The 21,401-nt window shown below is 42.3% G+C and overlaps 2 protein-coding genes across 2 annotated transcripts in view; one reads left to right on the forward strand and one right to left on the reverse strand.

Moving 5' to 3' along the window:
• The window catches only part of LRRC2 (leucine rich repeat containing 2), a 34,354-nt gene extending 24,183 nt beyond the window's left edge, over positions 1–10,171 (forward strand). The window contains exons 5-9 of the mRNA XM_065885487.1: positions 2,812–2,948; positions 4,540–4,685; positions 6,268–6,423; positions 7,226–7,356; positions 9,807–10,171. Of these exons, the coding sequence (XP_065741559.1) occupies positions 2,812–2,948; positions 4,540–4,685; positions 6,268–6,423; positions 7,226–7,356; positions 9,807–9,856 (620 nt within the window). The 3' untranslated portion in view covers positions 9,857–10,171. The remainder of the gene's footprint in view (positions 1–2,811; positions 2,949–4,539; positions 4,686–6,267; positions 6,424–7,225; positions 7,357–9,806) is intronic.
• A 6,668-nt stretch (positions 10,172–16,839) lies between these two features.
• On the reverse strand, positions 16,840–19,217 carry RTP3 (receptor transporter protein 3). Its single transcript, XM_065885921.1, has 2 exons — positions 19,003–19,217; positions 16,840–17,542 (listed from the first exon to the last, which is right to left on the reverse strand). Exons 1-2 carry the CDS (start codon positions 19,155–19,157, stop codon positions 16,840–16,842), a joined length of 858 nt encoding a protein of 285 aa, XP_065741993.1. The 5' UTR covers positions 19,158–19,217.
• Between the last annotated feature and the right edge of the window lie 2,184 nt (positions 19,218–21,401).

Consider the following 21,401-nt stretch of genomic DNA (forward strand, 5'->3'; position numbering starts at 1 on the left):
CTACAGAGCATTGGCTGAGCAGAGGGGGTGCGGGGAAAGTGGTCACCAAATGGGGTGTTCTTTTTCTCATTATCAGGACAATTATTTCTGACATTTGACATCAAGGAATTAAGCATGGCAGTGGGTGGTCCTCTTAACTCCTTTGTGGAACTCCTGAGAAAGTATTGTTAAATGGGTTTAAAATAGCTAATTATTGAAATCATTTAATAATGTTTACTCAAATAATTTAAAGTATGTAAATTCCTTAAGGTATTCCTTGGGCTCTAGGAACAAGAAGCCTCTGGACAACAAATTGTGCCTCAGTTGGGTTATATTCCCCTCTCTGGAAATTAGGTCTGAGGGCCTTGGGAGAATGGGCTATAAGTAGGGAGATTTCATTTCAGTTGGAAAAGATCCTGGAACATTCTAGGAAGGGATGGACTCATTAGCTATTTAGAAATATAACGTGCTGGAGCTATGACACCTGTCTTAGTCTGTTCAGTCTGCTTTAAAAAAAATACCACAGGCTGGGTGGTTCATAAACAAAATTAATTTATTGCTCGCAGTTCTGGAGTATGAGATCAGGGTGCCAGCATGGTGGCCTGAGGGCCTTTTTCTGGGTTGCAGACTTCTCGGTGAATCCTCACATGGTGGAAGGGGCTGGGGAGCTCTGTGGGATCTTTTTACAAGAGCATGAATCCGATCGTGGGGACTCCATCCTCATGACTTTATCCAAACCTGATTACCTCCCAGAGACCCCACCTACTAACAACATCACCTTTGGGCATTAGGATTTCAACATACAAATTTTCAGACCATAGCAGTGCCTTAAACGTTTTATTTTAGTTTTTGTGTCGTGGGACCCTTGTCACACCGAAAGACTGTTTTCTCAAGAACCTCAAGCTCATGGTGCTTGAAGATAATGCTGTTCACCACGTCTGATGGAGACAATTGAGCCCATCTCAGATGAATAATGCCAAGTTCTTACCAGAATGTTGAGAAAGAAAAAGTAGTGTTTCTATAATGAGATCAGGCATTGTGGAAATAAGTGGCATGGAGAACAACAATTTGAATACAAACATATATTATTTCTTAGTGTCTATACATCATTAAAATGTTATATTTGAGACAGACTCTCTAAAGCTATTGCTTTTCCTTTGAGCTAGGAAAGTTACTTTTTCTTTGAGCTAGCTAGAAGGAGCTCATATACAGCTTTCTCTCCAGTTACCTCATCTTCTCTTTGCATCCCCTCATGATAAATGCACATACAGTTGGTATAAATGTGTCCCTAATGCAAATGCCTCCATCAGCTAGATCAGGTAACTCTTTAATAGATAAGTTTACTCTCCTGTGTCTGGAAACTAGACAGCTTAGAACATTCACACCATCTATGCCAATCTTCTACTTTCCTTAGTTAAAGAAGGATTGTACAATATACTGTCTTACAGAAGCTGGGGCTGTGGCGATCATTAGTCTGATCACATGCTCTCCAGTCCTCCCCAGAAAAGCAGTCTTTCCTTATTTTTTTATCAGCCTCCATATCCATCCTGCTATTTTGACACCAATAGTTGACTGTAAGGTTGCAGTGTATACCAGCTGGGTAAGTTAGAGGGGCCACTGATTTCCACAGCATCACCATTATCTTCTAACAGTGAGACCACCAAAGTTGACTCAGAAGTGGCCCTGCCTCCAATATACTGTCTTTGTATGTTTCCCTTTCTCATTTATAAAATGTCAGGAAATTTGTATTTTGAGTGCCTGCTCTGCAAAAGGAAACAATAATTTTGGTTTTCTAATTTTTAAAATTAGGTTAAGAATGTTAAGGTATTCAATGCCTTAGAACATGCGTGACATGATTTTTGGAATATTAAATATATTTACTCTTGTGCTAGTTTCTGGTTTGGAATTGGTCATGTATTTATTCAATCAAGACAGAATTGGGATTCAGTGTTTCTCCATCAATCCATTTATTGCCTGATATTCTTAGTGTGTTCACTTCCTGCCTGTGAAATGGACTTAGGCTTTTTTAAAGCATATTCTTTAGGAAGCACGATACATCATAATTAGTAAATGCAAATCTGAAGCCAAAGATAAATGAATTACATGCAGCCTATAAACAGTGACTCCTTGTTTGAGTCATTTAGCACGTACGTAGAGGTTTGTGTGTATTTCAGTACCTAGCTCACTTCCCATTAGAGTCCACCGATAGGCCATAGCTTGTCACTGTGCTTCCTAGGAACTGGACCATTTCAAAGCCATTGCCTGTTACTTCATTCATCATGTGATTTCAAAGGGGTTTGCGCTCTGTGGGTGCTGGCCCCTGACCCAGTCTACATAGGGGACAAATCCCCCACACTCACCTAGCCTGTAGTTTCACAAAGGGTTAAACAGATAAAGAAAAAGGAAAAAATGCTCTGCAAGGACCAAAATGCTCAGGATAAAAGATGAGCAGACATTCAATCAGAGTGCTTAAAAAACAAACACAGAGGGGCTTCCCTGGTGGCGCAGTGGTTGAGAGTCCGCCTGCCGATGCAGGGGACACGGGTTCCTGCCCCGGTCCGGGAAGATCCCACATGCCGGCGGAGCGGCTGGGCCCGTGAGCCATGGCCGCTGAGCCTGCGCGTCCAGAGCCTGTGCTCCGCAATGGGAGAGGCCACAACAGTGAGAGGTCCGTGTACCACAAAAAAAAAAACCAAACAAACAAACACAGAATTATGTTTAATGCCTTTCCCACCATCATTTATACAAATGTTTTACATCTTCGTTTTGCTTTTTGTCCTTAAAAGACCTTAATGGGCCTACACCATGCATGTTGTTTTTTTCTGATGACAGGTCGTTTGAAGAACCTGAAGGAACTCAATGTGCGTTTCAACCATCTGAAGAGCATTCCTCCAGAACTGGGAGACTGTGAAAATCTAGAGAAACTGGATTGTTCTGGAAATCTAGAATTAACTGAGCTCCCCTTTGAAGTAAGAAAGAAAATGTTTGCACTTTTACTTTTATTTGGTTTATGACATGGAATGGTCTGTAACATGGGGACGAATTTTAAAAGATGAAATTCATTTTTATTTATATGACTTTTCCTGACATTTTAATCACCCTAAAGCAGCTATTATCAAGTCTTTAAAAATGTTCTTACACTCGGCCACAACCTGAATTTAAGTTCAAAAAAGCTATCAAAGGAAAACTAGGCAAAAAATCCTATTTTCATGCAATATATTTTTATTTAATGCCTATTTAATATACGATGCCTGTTGTCTGTAATGCAGATCCTGATTTATTTATCCATAATGGAGGAATAAATTGAAAACAGTTGGAAATAAATAAAGGGAATAAAATTTAAAAATGTATATACTCGTAACAAAACTTATAGATAACTAAAGCAGTTCTACAGATAGGATTTGAGAACTCCATTAATTTAAAAATATCCATTAGTTTCTTTTTGTCTGTATTCATTGGGGAAATGATTTTAAATTACTTTTCTGATAAAACAGAACATATGAAAGTGAACAGTTTTTATTGCCAGATAAAACTAAACAAGGTTCTTGTGCTTGAAGAGAGAGATGGATCTCACAAATTCTGCTGGTAATGAATGGGCTAAAAGTGGTATCACTAGTGAGGCTCTGACAAGGCGGTGGCCACAGATTCTATCTAGTCCTAGAAGGCGTATTCTTTTCCTTTCCTGAAAACTTCCGGGTGGGAGGAAGAGGCCACTTCCGCTCTTAGCACCCATGTCACCCAGGAAATGCTGGGCAGTGGTCCCGGTGAGGGTGCACAGCCAGGGCTCAGGATTCCCCACACAAGCTGCTCGTTCCCCAGTCCTCCCCATCTGAGAGAGGGACCCAGTCCTCTCTCAGATGTGCAGGCTGGAAGCAAGCCAACTCACCCTTGACCTCTCTTGCTCCCATGCCCCATGTCCACTCCATGAGTAAGTCCTGTTGGGCACGCCCTTCAGAGTAACAGGGGAGATTTCTGATCATTTGCTACATCACTTTACCAGTTCACGTGTGAGTCTTCTGAAGATTTGCCAAAACCCATTAAGACAGTCTTCCCCAGGTCATCCTACTCTTTGAGGCTTGCACTTTCTGTCTTCTCTGACTTTGCACATGCTGTTCCCCACCTGGAGTTTCCTCCCCTACCTTGCCATCTGTCAGGGAACCTCAGGACCCAATTCAAATACTCCATTCTCTGTGAAATCTTTCCTGACCCCTGACCCTCACCTCACTGTGATGCTGGGCAGATTAATCACTTCTTTCTTTGTGTTACTGAACATTGCAAATTGGAAACTTCACACTAGTTCTTACTACATAAAATTGCATTGCTTGTTTATGAAAATATAAACTCCTCAAGGGCAGCCACTGTGTGCTTTTCATCCTAGCACCCCCAGCGTGTAGCACAGTGAATGACACCTAGTAGATGCTCAACGTACATACTATATTGATCTGGTTTGCATATGTTCATAGAAATGCCTTTGGGAAGAGACATCAATCTCAAAATTATTAGTTGAACTTAATTCCCACTCTTAAAAAGTAATTAGAATATTTTGTTATTCCTTCCTAGTTAAGTAATTTGAAGCAAGTTTCATTCGTAGATATCTCAGCAAACAAGTTTTCCAGTGTCCCGATCTGTGTCCTGCGGATGTCTAATTTGCAGTGGTTGGATATCAGCAACAATAACCTGAGTGACCTGCCACAAGACATAGACAGGTAGCTACTTGCATTCTGAAGGTGAGGTATATGAATTAGTCACTAACATTTTAAACATGCATAACACGTGAATGTTCTGTGAGATCAACTAATTTTCCAGAGTTTCTTGTTTCCAGGAAATCAGTTTGATTCTTTATAGAATAAGACAATTCCCAGTCTGCACCATACATATACATGTACAGTTGACCCTTGAACAACAAGGTGGTTAACCTGCATGTAATTTGTAGTCAGCCTCCGTACCTGGGGCTCCTCTGCATCTGTGAACTCAACCAACCATGGACCCATGCAGTACTGTAATGTGTGGACCCGCACAGTTCAGACCTGTGTTGGTCAAGGGTCAACTGTATATATATGTGTGTGTATGTGTGTGTGTGTATATGTATGTGTGTGTGTATATATATATATATATATGTATATATATAGTTTGAACACATCTTTAATTTACTTTAGTTCTCAATAGAATGGAACATTAACTTTCCTTTCCTCCCCAGAAGTAGAAAAGTAAATTTATTATGTACAGAATCAAAACATATTATTCTATTTGGGATATCAGGATAATTTTTATTAGTTTCATTTACTGCTCTTTTTTTTTCATTTACTGCTTTGATTGATATGCTTAGTAACGTCTTCAAATTATATCCTTACAGCTATTTCTTGTTTAAAAAGTAACTGTTATACTAAATCATATACGATTCCTTCATTCATTCATTCTACCAATATTACTAGGCAGGCCCAGAGAGTGGGCTGGGTTCAAAGTGGTAAATGAAACAAACTGTCTGGCCTCCTGGAATCCACAGTCTTCGTTATAAAGTAGCATAAGTAAGCTATTGGGACATAGGAACCGAAAATGGCTTGGTCCCAAATGCTGTCTCATATGACCTTTCTCTACTCCTGGTACATATGATGTGTATGGATACTTTCCTGGTTTATGAGGCTAAGTAGGAATTGTTTTAGTTTGAAACACAAGGGGAACTTTGTGAAATATTTTGTGGGATCAGTCAAAATTTTGCAAATGAATGAAAGAAAAAACTAGAGAGAGGGACACTGAGTTAGAACAAAATGGAAAACAGAGTAAAACATATTTGGAGCATATTTTTCTCATTTCCTTTTCACTTTGCAGGTTTACTCCTGTTTTAAAGTCAAAATATGATGAGAGAAGAGTAACTGTGTTTTTAAGACATACAAAAGGAAATATGTTGCCAGAATTTGTTTATTCTCACTCCAACTCTAATATGATTTCTTTCCCATGACCTGTTAACCCTTGGGAATGCAGTAGACACTTGAATATATTGATTTTTTAAGTTCCCTCTTTACCTACTTTATATTGTGTAATTTGCTTATCCTGCTGCTATATCTCTGCCTTTAACTGTCAATTAAGTCAGTAAAAACTTAAAAAAGAAACCCAAATCATGTCACCCGGCATGACTTTATTCATTTAAATTGTAAAGTTAGTTTATTCTTATGAGTCACTTAAAAAATAAACTAAATAGGGATTTCCTACTAGAATTTATTTATAATTCACTTTGGTTTTCTTGCTATGAGGCTAAGTCTTTGTGTTCTAATCCCTTTTACATCTTCTTAGGCTACGAGAACTGCAGACCTTTCTCCTGTATAAGAACAAGCTGACCTATCTTCCCTTTGCCTTGCTTAACTTAAAGAAGCTCACCTTGTTAGTCGTCAGCGGGGACCACTTGGTGGAGATCCCGACAGCCCTTAGTGACTCATCCACACCTTTAAAGTGAGTAGACAGAGAGCCCAGTAGAGACCCATTCAGACACAAGGGAAGAGCAAGAAGCACCTGGAGCCTGTGTGCCCATCTCAGGAACCAGATTAGATGGTTCTCGTACGCTGAGAACAAGAAGTTCTGGTGCCTTCTTACAGGATTTTGTAGTTTTTGGCCAATGGCATGGGGAGGTAGAGCTCAGAGGATTTCTGGACAAATGCTACCTGCTGGTTGAAGGCACCAGGGCTCCCTGGTCGGATACTCAGCACTCCCATCACCGCTGGCCTGGATGGGTCAGTGGCTGTTGAATCTTTCAAAATTGTGAAGAAATTAGATCAAATGCCATTTTGGACTGTCTCCTTTAGCTTCTTTTTTTGTCACAGTAGTCCATCTTTTAAATACCTTCTTGGTGGTGATTTTATGAGTCCTTTTCAATGTAGCCACATCATTTTAGAGTTTGATGTCACTAATTGGGAGTAATATCAAACAAACATAGTAAGACTCATATATGACGGGGACACTAAATGTTATTGTTCACCTCATGGCTTCCTGCCCGCTGTCCTCTGTCTGTGGCTAAGTAACTGTCATTTCCCCATCAAGCCTCTGTACAGTCTCTGCTGTAAACTGACTCCATAATCCTGTTGGATTATTGTGCAGTAGAATTCCACTGGTGACACATATTATGTGGTTAACTGTGACTTCTAAGAAGTGAGGACTTGGGATTTAACGCCACAAAGTTTGACTTCTTCTGAGAGGATTTTTGCACAATACAAATACATAGGTGAAAATGTGATATCTTCCATACTCTCTTGAATAGATTTGTAAGTCTTATAGACAATCCTATTGAGAATACCCAGTGTCAAGATGAAACGATGGAAAGTGAACAAGATCGCCAACATTTTGATAAAGAATTTATGAAAGCCTATATTGAAGATCTTAAAGAAAGAGGTAGGTTACTCATATTCAAAATTATTTAAAATGAGTGTATAGTATTCTATTCACTCATGCAACACGTTTATTGCTATAAGTCAAACTGACAAAAAGTTAATTGGGGGCTTCCCTGGTGGCGCAGTGGTTGAGAGTCTGCCTGCCGATGCAGGGGACACGGGTTCGTGCCCCGGTCCGGGAAGATCCCACATGCCGCAGAGCGGCTGGGCCCGTGAGCCATGGCCGCTGAGGCTGCACCTCCGGAGCCTGTGCTCCACAACGGGAGAAGCCACAACAGTGAAAGGCCCGCGTACCGCAAAAAAAAAAAAAAAAAAAAAGTTAATTGGTTAGGGGCAATAACCAATAAATAAAAATAATTTGTAAATTATTTTTCTATTTACCAAAAAAAAAAAAAAAGATACATTGCCTTTCCTTAAATAATGAAATTTTCCTAGTGCATTAGCATGCTTAATACATCTACAACCATGTGACAGAGAGGCTGGGAAACAAGCACTTAAAATGTGAAGATTGTGTTACTAACTTTACATGGCTTTTCAGTGAAATGATATTGATAAAACAGTATTCTAGTTAATGGGAAAAGAAGATTCCATGTCAAAATCCATTTAAATTCAACTTTAAAAAAAGTCATCTCGTATAAATCAAGGTACACCTACGTAAAAATCACAAAAGGAAGAAACAAGATGGCAGATTAGTAAGTAGATGCATTTAGTTTTGGTTTCCCATAGGGTGGTGAAGATACAGGGCAGTCACAGTACCTCAGGAAAGGGCTGAGAAAGAAGAGTTTTCCCCAGTGGCTATTTCCGAAGTGTTTCAGAATTCTTAGAACCCCTTCCTTCTGTCACATGTAGACACAGGAAAAGGCATAAATCAGCCTTTGTTCTTCTAATCCCCACCTCTTTTCTGGGTGTGGATGCCTGCAAGTTACCCCTTAATTTTTCAGGTCTCTTTTTCTGAGAAGCCAGGTGCAGACCTGAAAGAAAGATGTCACGCATCTGGGTTTAGGGAGGAGGTAGCCCTGGCCCCCAAGACTTTGAAGACAGGCACCTGGGGGCAGGTTCCATCAGTCACACTCAGAAAACATGCATGTCTCATCACATTAATGAAAAATACCATTTATTGGCAAATTAAAAGTTTTTCAATTAGATTAAGAAAATTTCTATATAGTTACCTCTAATCTGTTTGTCCGTCCCTAATTTTGCATGCTGAAATATTATGAAATAAATTAGAAATTTATGTTAAACATGAAACTGAAAGAACCATTTATTTATCAAAATTTATCTTTGGGTCATATAACTTTCCTCTTGTGAAAAACCTTCTTGTATTTTATTCATTTCTTCATAATTGTATTATAGTGCTATTATATAAAAATGCAAGAACACATTAGAGAAAATAAGTATTAGTCTTTTGATGTGGCCAGCAATAAAATAATTTGATTTTCAAAGTTAACTTTAGTAATGATAGATTTTGATTCCATTCATTTATTTCTAAATAATTATCATAATTCTATACTTCACATATTCATAGTAGGTTGAACTAAATGATATTGCCAATATTCAGCTGGTTTTGACCTGCGAAAATGGTGATTTCTTAATAGTTCAACCTATGCTGGACATATGCTTTGAATTTTTTTAAGTTTGTTTCTTTTTTCTTCATCATGTTGTCTTCTCTCTTTTTCCTCCTTCCCCATAAGACTAATGTCTGAGTTAGAGAGTTCATCACTCTAAGGAAAAAAAGTAGATTTAGGGAGTCTACATGGACATCCAACCTGATATGATTCAAGAATGATGGGGAAGTGAAGCCCCTCGCTGGTTCTCAAACTTTAGTACACATGAGAATCAGCGGCAGGCCCCACTCTCAGAGTTTTTGAGTCATCAGGTTTGGGTGGGGCCTGAGAAAGTACATTTCTAACAAGTTCCCAGGTGATACTGATACCTTGAGTCTGAGAAACACACCTTGAGAACCATTGGTATAGACCATACCTTGACAAAAATTGGCTGTGAAGAGAGAGAGAGAGTGGGGAGTAACCAGTTGGAAGAGTAAGTATGATAAAAGGGTTATTAATAAGATGGTGCTTCATTTAGGAATAGCCCAAACTTCTCTTGTAAACCTTATTCCCTTCCACCTGGCATCCCTAGTCCCAAATCCTTGGCCATCTATTTCTGTTTTGTCAACTTTTATTATTTTAGGATCATACAGTTTCCAAGATATTGATGTAGCTGTGTGAGTTGGTTGGAAAGATTGCAAAAGAATGAGAGTTAATAATAATGTATTCTTCTTAGATCTAAATATCTCTAACGCCAGACTATACATTTGCGGTGGTTGACTTAGTGGTAATAAATGCATTTATCTCTATACTTGAAGTATGAAGTGGCAATAATTTGTGTTTTGACATAGTTGCACTTCATAATAAAATGGGGAATGGTTGAGTATATATTTTCTTTTTGTTACAGAATCTGTTCCCAGCTATGCCACTAAAGTATCTTTCAGCCTTCAGCTTTGATGCCATCCATCAGAAGACTACAGAATTTTCCTGACTTGTGGAGCTGTAAATCTTCCTGTTGTGGGTCATGTCATAGAGGAATAATGGCTTGTGCTTAAAGACTAATTCTAGAAACCATGGTCATAGTTGTTAGGAAAGATGATTTTCAAATTTCAAATACGTGAGTACCTCTCTCTGTGGACTGGAGAATTGATAAATGGGTTTATATATTGATATTTAAAGGTTCATTTGTATACACTTGTTTCCAAATAATGCACATTTAATATTTTAGAAAATGTGTTATTTTTTAAAAATTATCACTTAAAGACCAAAATTTGAAGTTGATTGCATTGTTTTCAGGAATCTGGAGATAAAGGGATGGTGAGAAGAGTATTTATACTGGACTAGTCAGATGAGACTTTATTTTATTTTGTTATTTTGAAAGAGTTTTAATGCATTATTTCTTTTACTGAGGACAGTTTTCCTTGGGTTTATACAAATGGCTATTTTCATGTTTTAAGTTATATTTTACAAGTGTAGGCTTTCAGGAAAGACTTTAGGTATAATCTGGACCTTGAGGGCAGAAAGAAGGGCTGGATTGTCTGCCCAGGCATGGGGCTTAGATGGTGTGCTGGTGTCCCTAGTGGAGCAAGTGTGGGCCTGGCTGGTCCTGGGAAGCGTTGCGTGGCCTGCATGGGTGGTCAGCCTTCCTTGAGTGGGCCCCTTGGGGGTCCTGGGAAGCCTTGCGTGGCTTGCATGGATGGTTAGCCTTCCTTGAGTGGGCCCCTTGGGGGTCCTGGGAAGAGTTGCATGGCCCGCATGGATGGTCAGCCTGCCTTGAGTGGGCCCCTTGGGGGTCCTGGGAAGCCTTGCGTGGCCTGTGTGGGTGGTCAGCCTTCCTTGAGTGGGCCCCTTGGGGGTCGTGGGAAGCGTTGCGTGGCCTGCATGGGTGGTCAGCCTTCCTTGAGTGGGCCCCTTGGGGGCCCTGGGAAGCGTTGCGTGGCCTGCGTGGGTGGTCAGCCTGCCTTGAGTGGGCCCCTTGGGGGTCCTGGGAAGCCTTGCCTGGCCTGCGTGGGTGGTCAGCCTGCCTTAAGTGGACCCCTTGGGGGTCCTGGGAAGCCTTGCGTGGCCTGCGTGGGTGGTCAGCCTGCCTTGAGTGGGCCCCTTGGGGGTCCTGGGAAGTGTTGCGTGGCCTGCGTGGGTGGTCAACCTGCCTTGAGTGGGCCCCTTGGGGGTCCTGGGGCGCCTGCCAGAGCACAGAGCAGAGGCCTTGCCTCCAGGGACCTGTCCTCCAAGGTGGCCATATAAGTAGTGGGAGTGACTAGTCCACACTGATGAGGAGTCCCTAGCAAGGCTTCTCTGCAGGTACCACAGGAGAACTCTGCCTGTGGCCAAGATGCTGCAGTCCAGAGGGAGCTCAGGAGACTGGGTTTACACTGGCAAAGAAGGTATTCGTTACAGGGCTTTGAACTTTGATATCACATTGTAGGATTTGGAGAAATTGTACAAATATCGATTTTTATTCTATTATCTTGGACTAAAATAAACAGGATTGTGAATGTGTTGAAGCTAAGTTTAAACAAGTAAGTTTTGTGACTAAAATGGAAAAAATGCATATCTTCACATATATTTATATATGAATCGACTGCTATATGGTCTAGCCCAGTGGTGTCCAGTAGAACGTTATGCAGTGAAGGAAATGTTCTGCACCTGTACTGTCTAATTTAGTAACCACCAGATGCATGTGCTTCTTGAGCTCTTGAACAGTGTTTGGTGTGACTGAAGAACTAAATTTTTAATTACATTTAAATTTAAATAGCCAAGTGTAGCTACCGTATTGTACAACATGGTCGAGCCATTTGGGTTTTTCAGAAGTTAATCTGGGCTAGAAATGAAGAGTGATTTTTATTTTCTTATCTGAAGAACCAGTCTACCCCCAGAGGGGTTAATAGACACCCAATATTTTGTCTTAATGGGTTTAATCATAACTCTAAATATTTTATCCTCAACAGACATAAAGCAGGCAGAACAGTCTAAAGTCACATAGTAATGCTTCAGTAGAGTACTGCTTCAAGTTAAAGACAAACTCTGAGAAGTAGGTTAAGAGATGGAACGAGTAGGAAAATGAGAAATCACTTTAACTGAACCTCAAACAATTGTATTTTTCTTTATAACACTTTACAAATATAATGCAAATTTATTAGTTGTACTACGTAAATGATTTTGGAATTTTATTTCATGCTACAGTATATGTTACATACAGCCAAATGGAAAATATATCTGAAAAGGGGGGAAATGAGGGCTTTCGCATAAATTGACTGTCCATAGCTCATGTAAAATTTATTTCAATAAAACCAGTCTTTTGTGCAAAAACCTTATCTCGATGTTACATAAAAATAACTGAAAAAGTACTACATTGATATATAATTATTTTATGTTACATAACATCCCCAAAGAAATATATTTTTTAAATATGAGGCTTGTAGAAATACTATTTACTTTATTCATATTAATGTAAAAATGCAGAAAGACTCTAAAGTAGAATAAGCATCTTAGTGGAGATAATAGAGATTTGAACATTTTGCATGATGCATATGGACTGATTCATAATTTGGAAAAGTAATTTGCATAGTAGAATATATGTATGAACATTAAAGCAATATGAATGAAAGAAAATATAATTCTTAGGAGGAAAATGTTCTGGTTCCAAAAGCTTATTATTATACCCATTTTTCATATGCTGGAAGTTAAGGGGCAAAGACACTTAGGTGAAATCATTGAGTAGAGCATTTTAATTAATAGCATGACCTACACCAGATTTCTTGACTCTAGCTTTCTGGAATGACCATTTGGCATGCTTGCCAAACACCAGTTTAGGGTAACTCATGATGATTGTGAGCAGTAATCTCCAGAAATCAGTTACTGTCTTTCCCTTTCTGTCAATTACTGTCTTTCCCTTTCTGAGTGGGAAGGAAACTTAGATACTTTTAGTTATCTTTTTTTTTTTTTATTGGAGTATAGTCAATTCACAATGTTGTTTTAGTTTCAGGTGTACAGGAAAGTGATTCAGTTATACATATACATATATTCATTCTTTTTCAGATTCTTTACCCATATAGGTTATTACAGAGTATTGAGTAGAGTTCCCTGTGCTGTATGGTCGGTCCTTGTTGGTTATCTATTTTATAGTGTGTGTATGTTAATCTCAAGATCCTAATTTATCCCTTCCCACAACGTTTCCCCTTTGGTAACCATAAGTTTGTTTTTGAAATCTGTGAGTTTCTGTTTTGTAAATAAGTTCATTTGTATCATTTTTAAAAATTAGATTCCACACATGAGTGATATCATGTGATATTTATCTTTCTGTCTGACTTACTACTCTTAGTATGATCATCTCTAGGTCCATCCATGTTGCTGCAAATGGCATTATTTCATTCTTTTTTATGACTGAGTAATATTCCATTGTATATATGTACCACATCTTTATCCATCCCTCTGTCAATGGACATTTAGGTTGCTTCCATGTCTTGGCTATTGTAAACAGTGCTGCAATGAACATTGGGGTGCATGTATCTTTTTGAAGTATGGTTTACTCCAGATATACGCCCAGGAGTGGGATTCCTGGGTCATATGGTAGTTCTATTTTTAGTTTTTCAAGGAACCTCCGTACTATTCTCCATAGTGGTTGTACCAATTTACATTCTCCCCAACAGTGTAGGATGGTTCCCTTTTCTCCATGCCCTCTCCAGCATTTATTGTTTGTAGACTTTTTGGTGATGGTCATTCTGACCGGTATGAGGTGATACCTCATTGTAGTTTTGATTTGTATTTCTCTAATGATTAGTGATGTTGAGTATCTTTTCATGTGCTTTTGGTCATCTGTATGTTTTCTTAGTTATCGTTCTGTGGTGTATGTAGGTGTAAATCCTTATTTTATGGTATGTATATTGGATTTATTTCTAAAAATTAGGAAATTAAATCTAAGCTTTAAAACTTGAAATGATGCCAAACTGCAGTGTTAATAGGCAGCTCAAACATCTCTGCTTAGAGTCTCCAGCTGTTTCATCAGAATGAAAAATTGAGATGCTTATGTCGTTTTATTGCAGCATAATATAAATTACAGAGGAAGCAAATTATAGTTGAGTATTGGGCCTTAGCACCACTCATAATTCTTAGGAAAGAAAGCAGCTAAACACTGGTAATGGGACCAAAGAAGATATGATGTTAAATAGATGAACTTGCCTTGATTGTAAAATTCACCAGGGAGACAAAGAGGACCCAAGGCTGAGCTTGCACCAGTAGAGCTGTGGCTTTGAGGGAAGGATGGACACTGTCTGGGGCTAGGACTTCAGTCTTTAGTAATCAGCTGCTACACTAGAGTCTAATTTCAGTTGTGACTGGTCAACCCCAGGTAGCTCCTGTAACCCCAGGTATGGGCGATGAAGTGGTCCAAAACAAGATCTGGTTCTCACTTTTATTTTTTTAACTCCATCACTGATTTTTAAAAAAAAATTATTTATTTGTTTATTTATTTAACTGCACCAGGTCTTAGTTGCAGCACGCAGGATCTTCGATCTTCATTGTGACATGTGAGGTCTTTAGTTGCAGCATGCGAACTCTTGGTTGCGGCATGTGGGATCTAGTTCCCTAACCAGGGGTCGAACCTGGGCCGCCTGCATTGGGAGTGCAGAGCCTTAGCCACTGGGCCACCGGGGAAGTCCCTGGTTCTCACTTAGAGCATGTTTATTTTTGTAACTTTCTGAACATATTTTGTAAGCTCCTGAAGGGGCCGATAGTCAACATTGGAACTCAGGGAGCCAGGATTGCAAGGCCAGCGCTTTCACAAATGCACTGTATAATCCTGGGAAAAATCACTTCACTTTGGGTGAGCCTTATTTTCCCCACCTGAAAAAAGTAGAGTTGGAGAAGACAATTTCTAAGGCTGATCCCCACTTTAATATTTTATGATTTGCTTTCCACTAAGAACCCCTTTTTATATTAATGACCCAGCATGCCTTCCCCACCTCACTGGTCACTGAGCTTCCAGCTATTTATGGGCTGCTGGGGCACCCTCTTTTCTCTTAGATGTTTGTTTCTTAGGCATGTGTTTGTTCTGTCGTGTCCCACTATTATATTTTAAGTTCCTGGAGTTTGCCTAATACAGATATGTAGACTATGCTTCAACGTTTGAACGTGAATAGCAAGTCTGTGAAGAATTTAGCTACACATTTCTGTTGTGTTCCCAATAGTTATCTCTGTGCTGAGTTGTACAAATATTATTTCTGATATTGCCTTGAAAGTGTAAACTTACATCATAAAAAATTGCATTTTCTAGAAATGCAAATCGAAGGCACTATGAGATATCACCTTACACCCATTGATATGACTATTATATAAAAAAAAACAGAAAATAAGTGCTGGTTAGAATGTGAGGAAATTGGAATCCTTATGGTGGGACTGTAAAATGGTGCAGCTGCTGTAGAAAACATCATGGCAGTTCCTCAAAAAATTAAAGTAGAATTACCATATGATCTTGCAGTTCCACTTCTGAGTATATAGCCAAAAGAGTTGCAAGCAGAGTCTCAGAGAGGTATTTGTACACCCATGTTCACAGCAGCACTACTCACAACAGCCAAAAGGTGGAAGCAACCCAAGCGTCTATCAGTGGATGGCTGGATAAACAAAGTGTGGTACATACATACAGTGGAATATTATTCAGCCCCCAAAAGGAAGGAAATCCTGTCATATGCTACAACATGGATGAACCTTGAGGACATTATGCTAAGTGAAATAAGCCAGTTACCAGAAGACGAATACTATATAATTCCACATGTATGAGGTATCTAAAGTAGCCAGGTTCATACAAACAGGAAGAAGAATGATAGTTAGCAGGGCCTAGGGGGAGGGAGAAAAGGGGAGTTGTTTAATGGCTACAGAGTTTCAGTTTTGCAAAATGAAAAAGTTCTAGAGACTGTCCCAGCAGGAGCAGCCTGTGCTTTCAGGAACCACTGTCGTTGATGAGAGAGGCAGGAGACAAGGGCGAGTGAAAAGGAGCATTTGCTGTAAATGACTACTGCTTTCATTTAAGCTACATATACAGAAGGATTCCTATTTCTAGATAAAAAAGATGTGAGAATGAGTCTTAAAATTATTCTCATTAATCAGAATAGAAAACTTTTATAGAAAGCAACTTGGTTTCAGAATCCTGGTGAGAATCCATGGACAGACTTCCACCCTTGGTCCTTCAGAACAGGGTCCCCCGTAACGATGTTTCTGATTTTGCAACCCTGTCAATGAGAAACTGAACACCCACTCCAAATGGGTGTGTATTTATTTATCATATCACTATACCATTCTACTAATATATTAACATACATGATAAAACATGTGACAAGAAATAGTTAAGTACAAACAAAAATTAAATGGAGTTTTAAGGATATCTCCCCACCTTGGCAGATGGTCCTGCCTCAGCCCTCAGCTGCATGTAGCTCCTCGGTGGAGACCACTGCTCTAGAACCCGGCTTTTCAGACTAATGCTTTGGACGGCAAACGCCTCCACAGATTGACATCAGAAGGTCTGTGCAAAATCGTCTGGGGAGAGGGCCCCCGGGTTTCCTAAGATTTCCAAACTGTTCTGTGAGCCATAAACGCCTCAGTCTCAGTTCTCTAGAGAATGAATGAAATTGCAGCATTCTTTTTTTTTTAATTGAGGTGAAATTTATATTAAATTAACCATCTTAAAATGAACAAATAAATGGCATTTGGTGCATTCACAGTGTTGTGCAACCATCACCTCTAAAATACTTTCATCACCCCCTCAAAAAACCCATACAGATTAACTCGTTGCTCCCCACTTCCCCTCTCCCCCCAGTCCCTTGTTTGGCAGCCACAAATCCACTTGCCATCTCTAGATTTACCTATTCTGAATATTTTGCATCAATGGGATTATACAATAGATGACTGTGTGTCTGGTATTTTTAAACTCAACATCACGCTTTCCAGGCTCAGATAGTGGTTTTTACCACAATTACAATGATGATTATTAGCATGAGACAGCAGCAGCAGCTCATGCCTAAGCTCCTGGTATGCTGGGCTGTGTGGGAATAGAAAGTGCAGTTGTTTAAGGAGTTCTGGTCTCTTCTCTCTGCCTGGAAGTTGGTGTTTGCTCTCGGGCTCCAGGAAATGGGGAGGCTCTCAGCTTGTGTGGTCTCAGGAAACGACTGTCTGGGTAATACCTTCTTTTTCTTCACTGCATCCCCTCCGGTGCTACTCCTCGTGGGAGAAGGTATTTCGGTGGTGATCCCGAGGATGGGTGAGCTTATTGTGGGAGGTGATGGGGATATTGGTGACCACATGGCCAGACCTAACTCATTCTGCACGCAAAAGCCCTGCAGACATGCCTCGCAATTGTCACTGTCATGTGGCCCTTCAAGAGAGATTTCCTTGATCATAGGAATCTCCACGAACGTAAATCCTTCTCTATAGCATTTCTTCAGAATTTGCAACACCAGGTTGGTCAGGATCCTTGAGATGTTCTCTTCTGTGAACTTGGGGACCTCAAACGAAGGCTGGGAGCACTTTTGACATCTCTGGGCAAAGACCCTCATCTTCACCTGGCCCCTGGATTCCCCCTCACTCCAGTGCATGTGGAAAAGGACCTGAACTTGGGCAGAGGCCCAATTTCGAGAGCATGAGGAGCACTGGAACCTGTGGAGAAAGAAGACAAGACCCTCAGCTTGGCCCAGTATGGCCCACTATGGCCCAGTTGTGGGCTGTGCCGGAGGGACACACAGAAACATGATTTGATCCGGGTCATGGATTAGTGGGGAAGAAATCCCGAGCCCCTTGTTCCTATCTCCATTGTGCCACCAGCATGCTCTGTGACCCACAGATGTGTCTGCCATGAAAACAGCAAATCACAAGCCATCAGAGCTGGAAGGAATCTTGGGCAAATTCGAAGTCCGATGTGATCATTTTAGAAATGAAGCGCACGCTGGGAACTTGTCATGCCCAGAGACCCAGTGAGTGGAAGAGGCAGGACTGGAACTCCAGTCTCTTGACCCCAAATCAAGGCTTCTTCAAATGTAGATTTAAGTGGGTCAAAGGCTACAAGTGCAACAGCCCCGAGAACCCTGAACTGAAATCCAAAAATAGATACAAGTGGGTGTGGATAAGTGCTATAGTCTGAATGTTTGTGTCCCCCCGCAAATTCCCATGTTGGGATCCTAACGCTGAAGGTGATGGTGTTAGAAAGTGGAGCCTTGGGGAGGTGATTAGGTTGTGAGGGTGGAGCCCTTGGGAATGGGATTAGTCCCCTTATAATAGCTACCCCACAGAGCGCCCTAGCTCCTTCTGCCATGTGAGGACACAAGGAGAAGCCTGTGGCTCAGAAGAGCAGCTGGCACCTTGATCTTGGACTTCCAGCCTCCAGAACTGGGAGAAATGAGCTGAGACTCTGCTCCCATGCTCTTGGCCTGGGAAAACCATGCGCCACCAGGAGAAGAGAGCTCTGCTTCCTCTGCCCGGACCCTCTCCTGGCGAGGGGTTGGTGGGCAGGCAATGAGCACGGCCCCAGTCCCGAGCTAGAGTCCCAGCCTCCCACCCCCAATCCTTGCGGCTCTGCTTTCCCAACTGGAAAAGAGAGGGTGAGACTCTGGATGACTTCTGAGGGTCCTATTTTAACAAGACTCCATCAGCTTGGAGTAGAGAGGGGTAAGGTTGCTGAGTGTTGCTCAGCTCTCCCCGTCCTCTGCCCCCTCCCTGACGCTTCTCCTCAGCACACAGGGCCTCTCCCCACGGACTCTGTGTTGGACCCTAGGTCTCCCACTGCAGGGAGCATGAGCCCTGGGTCCTGCTCGTCCAACTCTCCTGTGGTTGAGGGAAATAGCCTCCACTCCTCCCCTTCTCTTTTCCTCACTGCTTCTCACCCTCACCCCTCGCAGCCTGTTTTCTCTGTATCTGGGCATTAGCCCAGTCCTGCTATGGTTTTGCGGTTCAGTGTAAAAGGGAAAAATTTTTAATGAAGCCAAAACGTCTTGGATCAAGGGCACCTTGCTTCCTGTAATCTTCAATTTACAAGCGTGAGCACAACAAGACAAGTAACGAGTGTACACCATAAGAAATAAGCAAGAATTTTCTGGAATATTGCTATCGCATTCCCTACTCACCTGGCACAGGTCCACTGCTGGTATTGTGTCCACCCTGGTTTCAGGATGTTAGGAAGAAGGCTTTTGTCTAGTGTCAGTTTCCATGTGTGCCATGGTTTCACCTCCCGGATTAATTCCTGGAACACCTGCTTCCACACCTCCCTGTCCTGACGCATCGCTGCTGTCCCCGTGAGCTGGGTACGACAGTGTCTCCCGGGCTCTGACGGATCTGGAGCAGGACATGAGGTTTCCTGCTTTAGAGAGCAAGGGTTCAGACCCACTCTCCCTTTATGTCCCTGGACTGGGCTCATGGACCAGGTCTTTGCCCCAAGGACCAAAGGTCAGTTGATGCTGGCTCCAAGTTCTGAGGACAGCACTAGGCTCCACAGGGAATTTCGAAAGACACGGAATGCATGGCTTCATCCAGCAAAATATTACCAAAGGAGGGCCCCGGACTCCAGGTCAGGACGGGTGGGTCTCAGCCTGGCTCTGCTATTTGCCCACCTTTAACTGGGAACACACCTTTTTACCTCTGAAGCCCTATAGATGGTGGAGACAGGCTGCAGTTTCCCTTTCTCGAAGTAACATTTGAAAATCCTTGTCCGTTGGGCTGCTGTGCTCACGATCCGGGAGGAGAGATGCAAAGAAGGACACGGCCATCCTGGGACCTTGCTCAAATTCCTGCATCCCTGCATCCTCGCCCTTGCTCTTTACTTCCTTGCTTGTGCCAAGTCTCTGTGGGACCGTGTTTCACAGACACTAAGCTGTCCAAGGCAACTCCCAAGCCCACTCTTCCACCCATTGGAGACCAAAGCTGTTGTAGTTCCTTTGCCCCGGAGATGAGGCTACAAAGTCCCCACGTGGGTGGGAGGCCATGACCACACTCCGAGGTGCTTCATCATCCCCTACTTCCTCCAGGACAGGCTAGGGAAGGAGGAAGGAGAGAGGAGCGGGGCTGACGCCAGGGTGGGTGCTAAAGCAGGAGAGGAAAGCCCTGCCCTCAGCGAGTCCTCCAGGCTGGCAGCTCCTACCTCAGCTCAGGCCCGCAGAACAGCCTCTGTCCTGGCCTGCCGGCGCCTCCAGGGCTGCTTGAGCCACTTTCCACACTGCAGCTGTGGGTCTTTCCAGAGGCGGAAACCCCCACCTACATGGGGCTGTAGCATGGCATTCAGACCCCTCACAGGCCAGCCCTGCCTTTCTACCAGCCTTAGTTAGCCCTGCCAGGCTCGTGCTCCCCCAAGGCCATATCCGTGCCTCCACACTAAACCCCAGCCCTGCACTCCGGGCCATCCTCTGAACACTCCTGCCCTCCCTGCCCTCCTGCCTTGTGCGCAGATCCACCCCACCCAGAGCACCCATCTTCCCTCCCTCCCTCACCCACCTTCTCTCCCACCTTCAGGTTGTAGGGCCCACTCAGTACATGTTCCACTGTCCACTCCCTGGTCCTGCCTGGTGTTAACTAAAGAAATTCCTGTGCCCGCCTCCTAACTGCTGCTGAAGAAAGAGATCTCCTGAAGTGGAGAATGGACTCCTCCTTTTCCCCTGCAGTTGAACAAATGCAGATACTCTTCTGCAGCGTAAAGCTCATTCAGATAGCAAGGTGGTGACCAGAGAATATTTAAACAAAGGGTCGGTCTGACTTTGTAGCTGGTGTGAAATATTGTGTGAAAATGTCATATCCTGTTCTGTTTCATTAAAACCACCTTTGAAAATAATTATGTAAGGAGATCTTGAAAGCTACACAGATAGTGTTTCTGGGTCACGTAAAGATTACCTTTAGCCTCTTGCTCTGGTGAGAATATTCTAATTTGAAAACTCTGTGCGCTTAAATGATATAACTATTTGAACACAAGTATTAAAGAGTGTGAGAGTGTTTGTCGCAATTAAATTAACATAGGCTGAACGTCTTCTCTCTAACTACCATGAGTAACATCACTTACCCGTTTTCCCAGAGAATTCTGGGTTTCTGGGGTAGGGGTGGGGTATGCCAAGGCCTGGGAAAGCTCCGTGGGGCTGAAGAGAAGATAGCGGGATATTCATATTCGTGTCTCACAGGGACACTACTAGTCCCAGCCCCAGAAGTTCTCATTGAGTTGATCTGGGCATCAGCATTTCTAAACAGCTCCCCAAGTTCTTCTGATGCTCGGTTACGGTTACGGTGGAGACCACAAGGAAGCGGAAGGGAAGGGAAACCTGGAGATATCCTGGTAGCAATCACACGAGAGGGAGACGGAGGTGTCCCTCCTTCCCGCAAGGTTTACAGAGCCTGCTTTTGGGGGAACCAGTCCTAGGGCTGCCTGGTGGCATCCACCAGCTGGGTCAGGCACTGGCAGTCTGAGCAGTGGGCTGTAGATGGAAAAGGAAGGGCTAGAAGCGGGCGGGAGGGAGGGAGGCAATGGGGGTGGGTGGGGAGGAAAAGG

This window comes from Phocoena phocoena, chromosome 10 (genome assembly GCF_963924675.1).
Source record: "Phocoena phocoena chromosome 10, mPhoPho1.1, whole genome shotgun sequence".
Taxonomy (NCBI): Eukaryota; Metazoa; Chordata; class Mammalia; order Artiodactyla; family Phocoenidae; genus Phocoena; species Phocoena phocoena.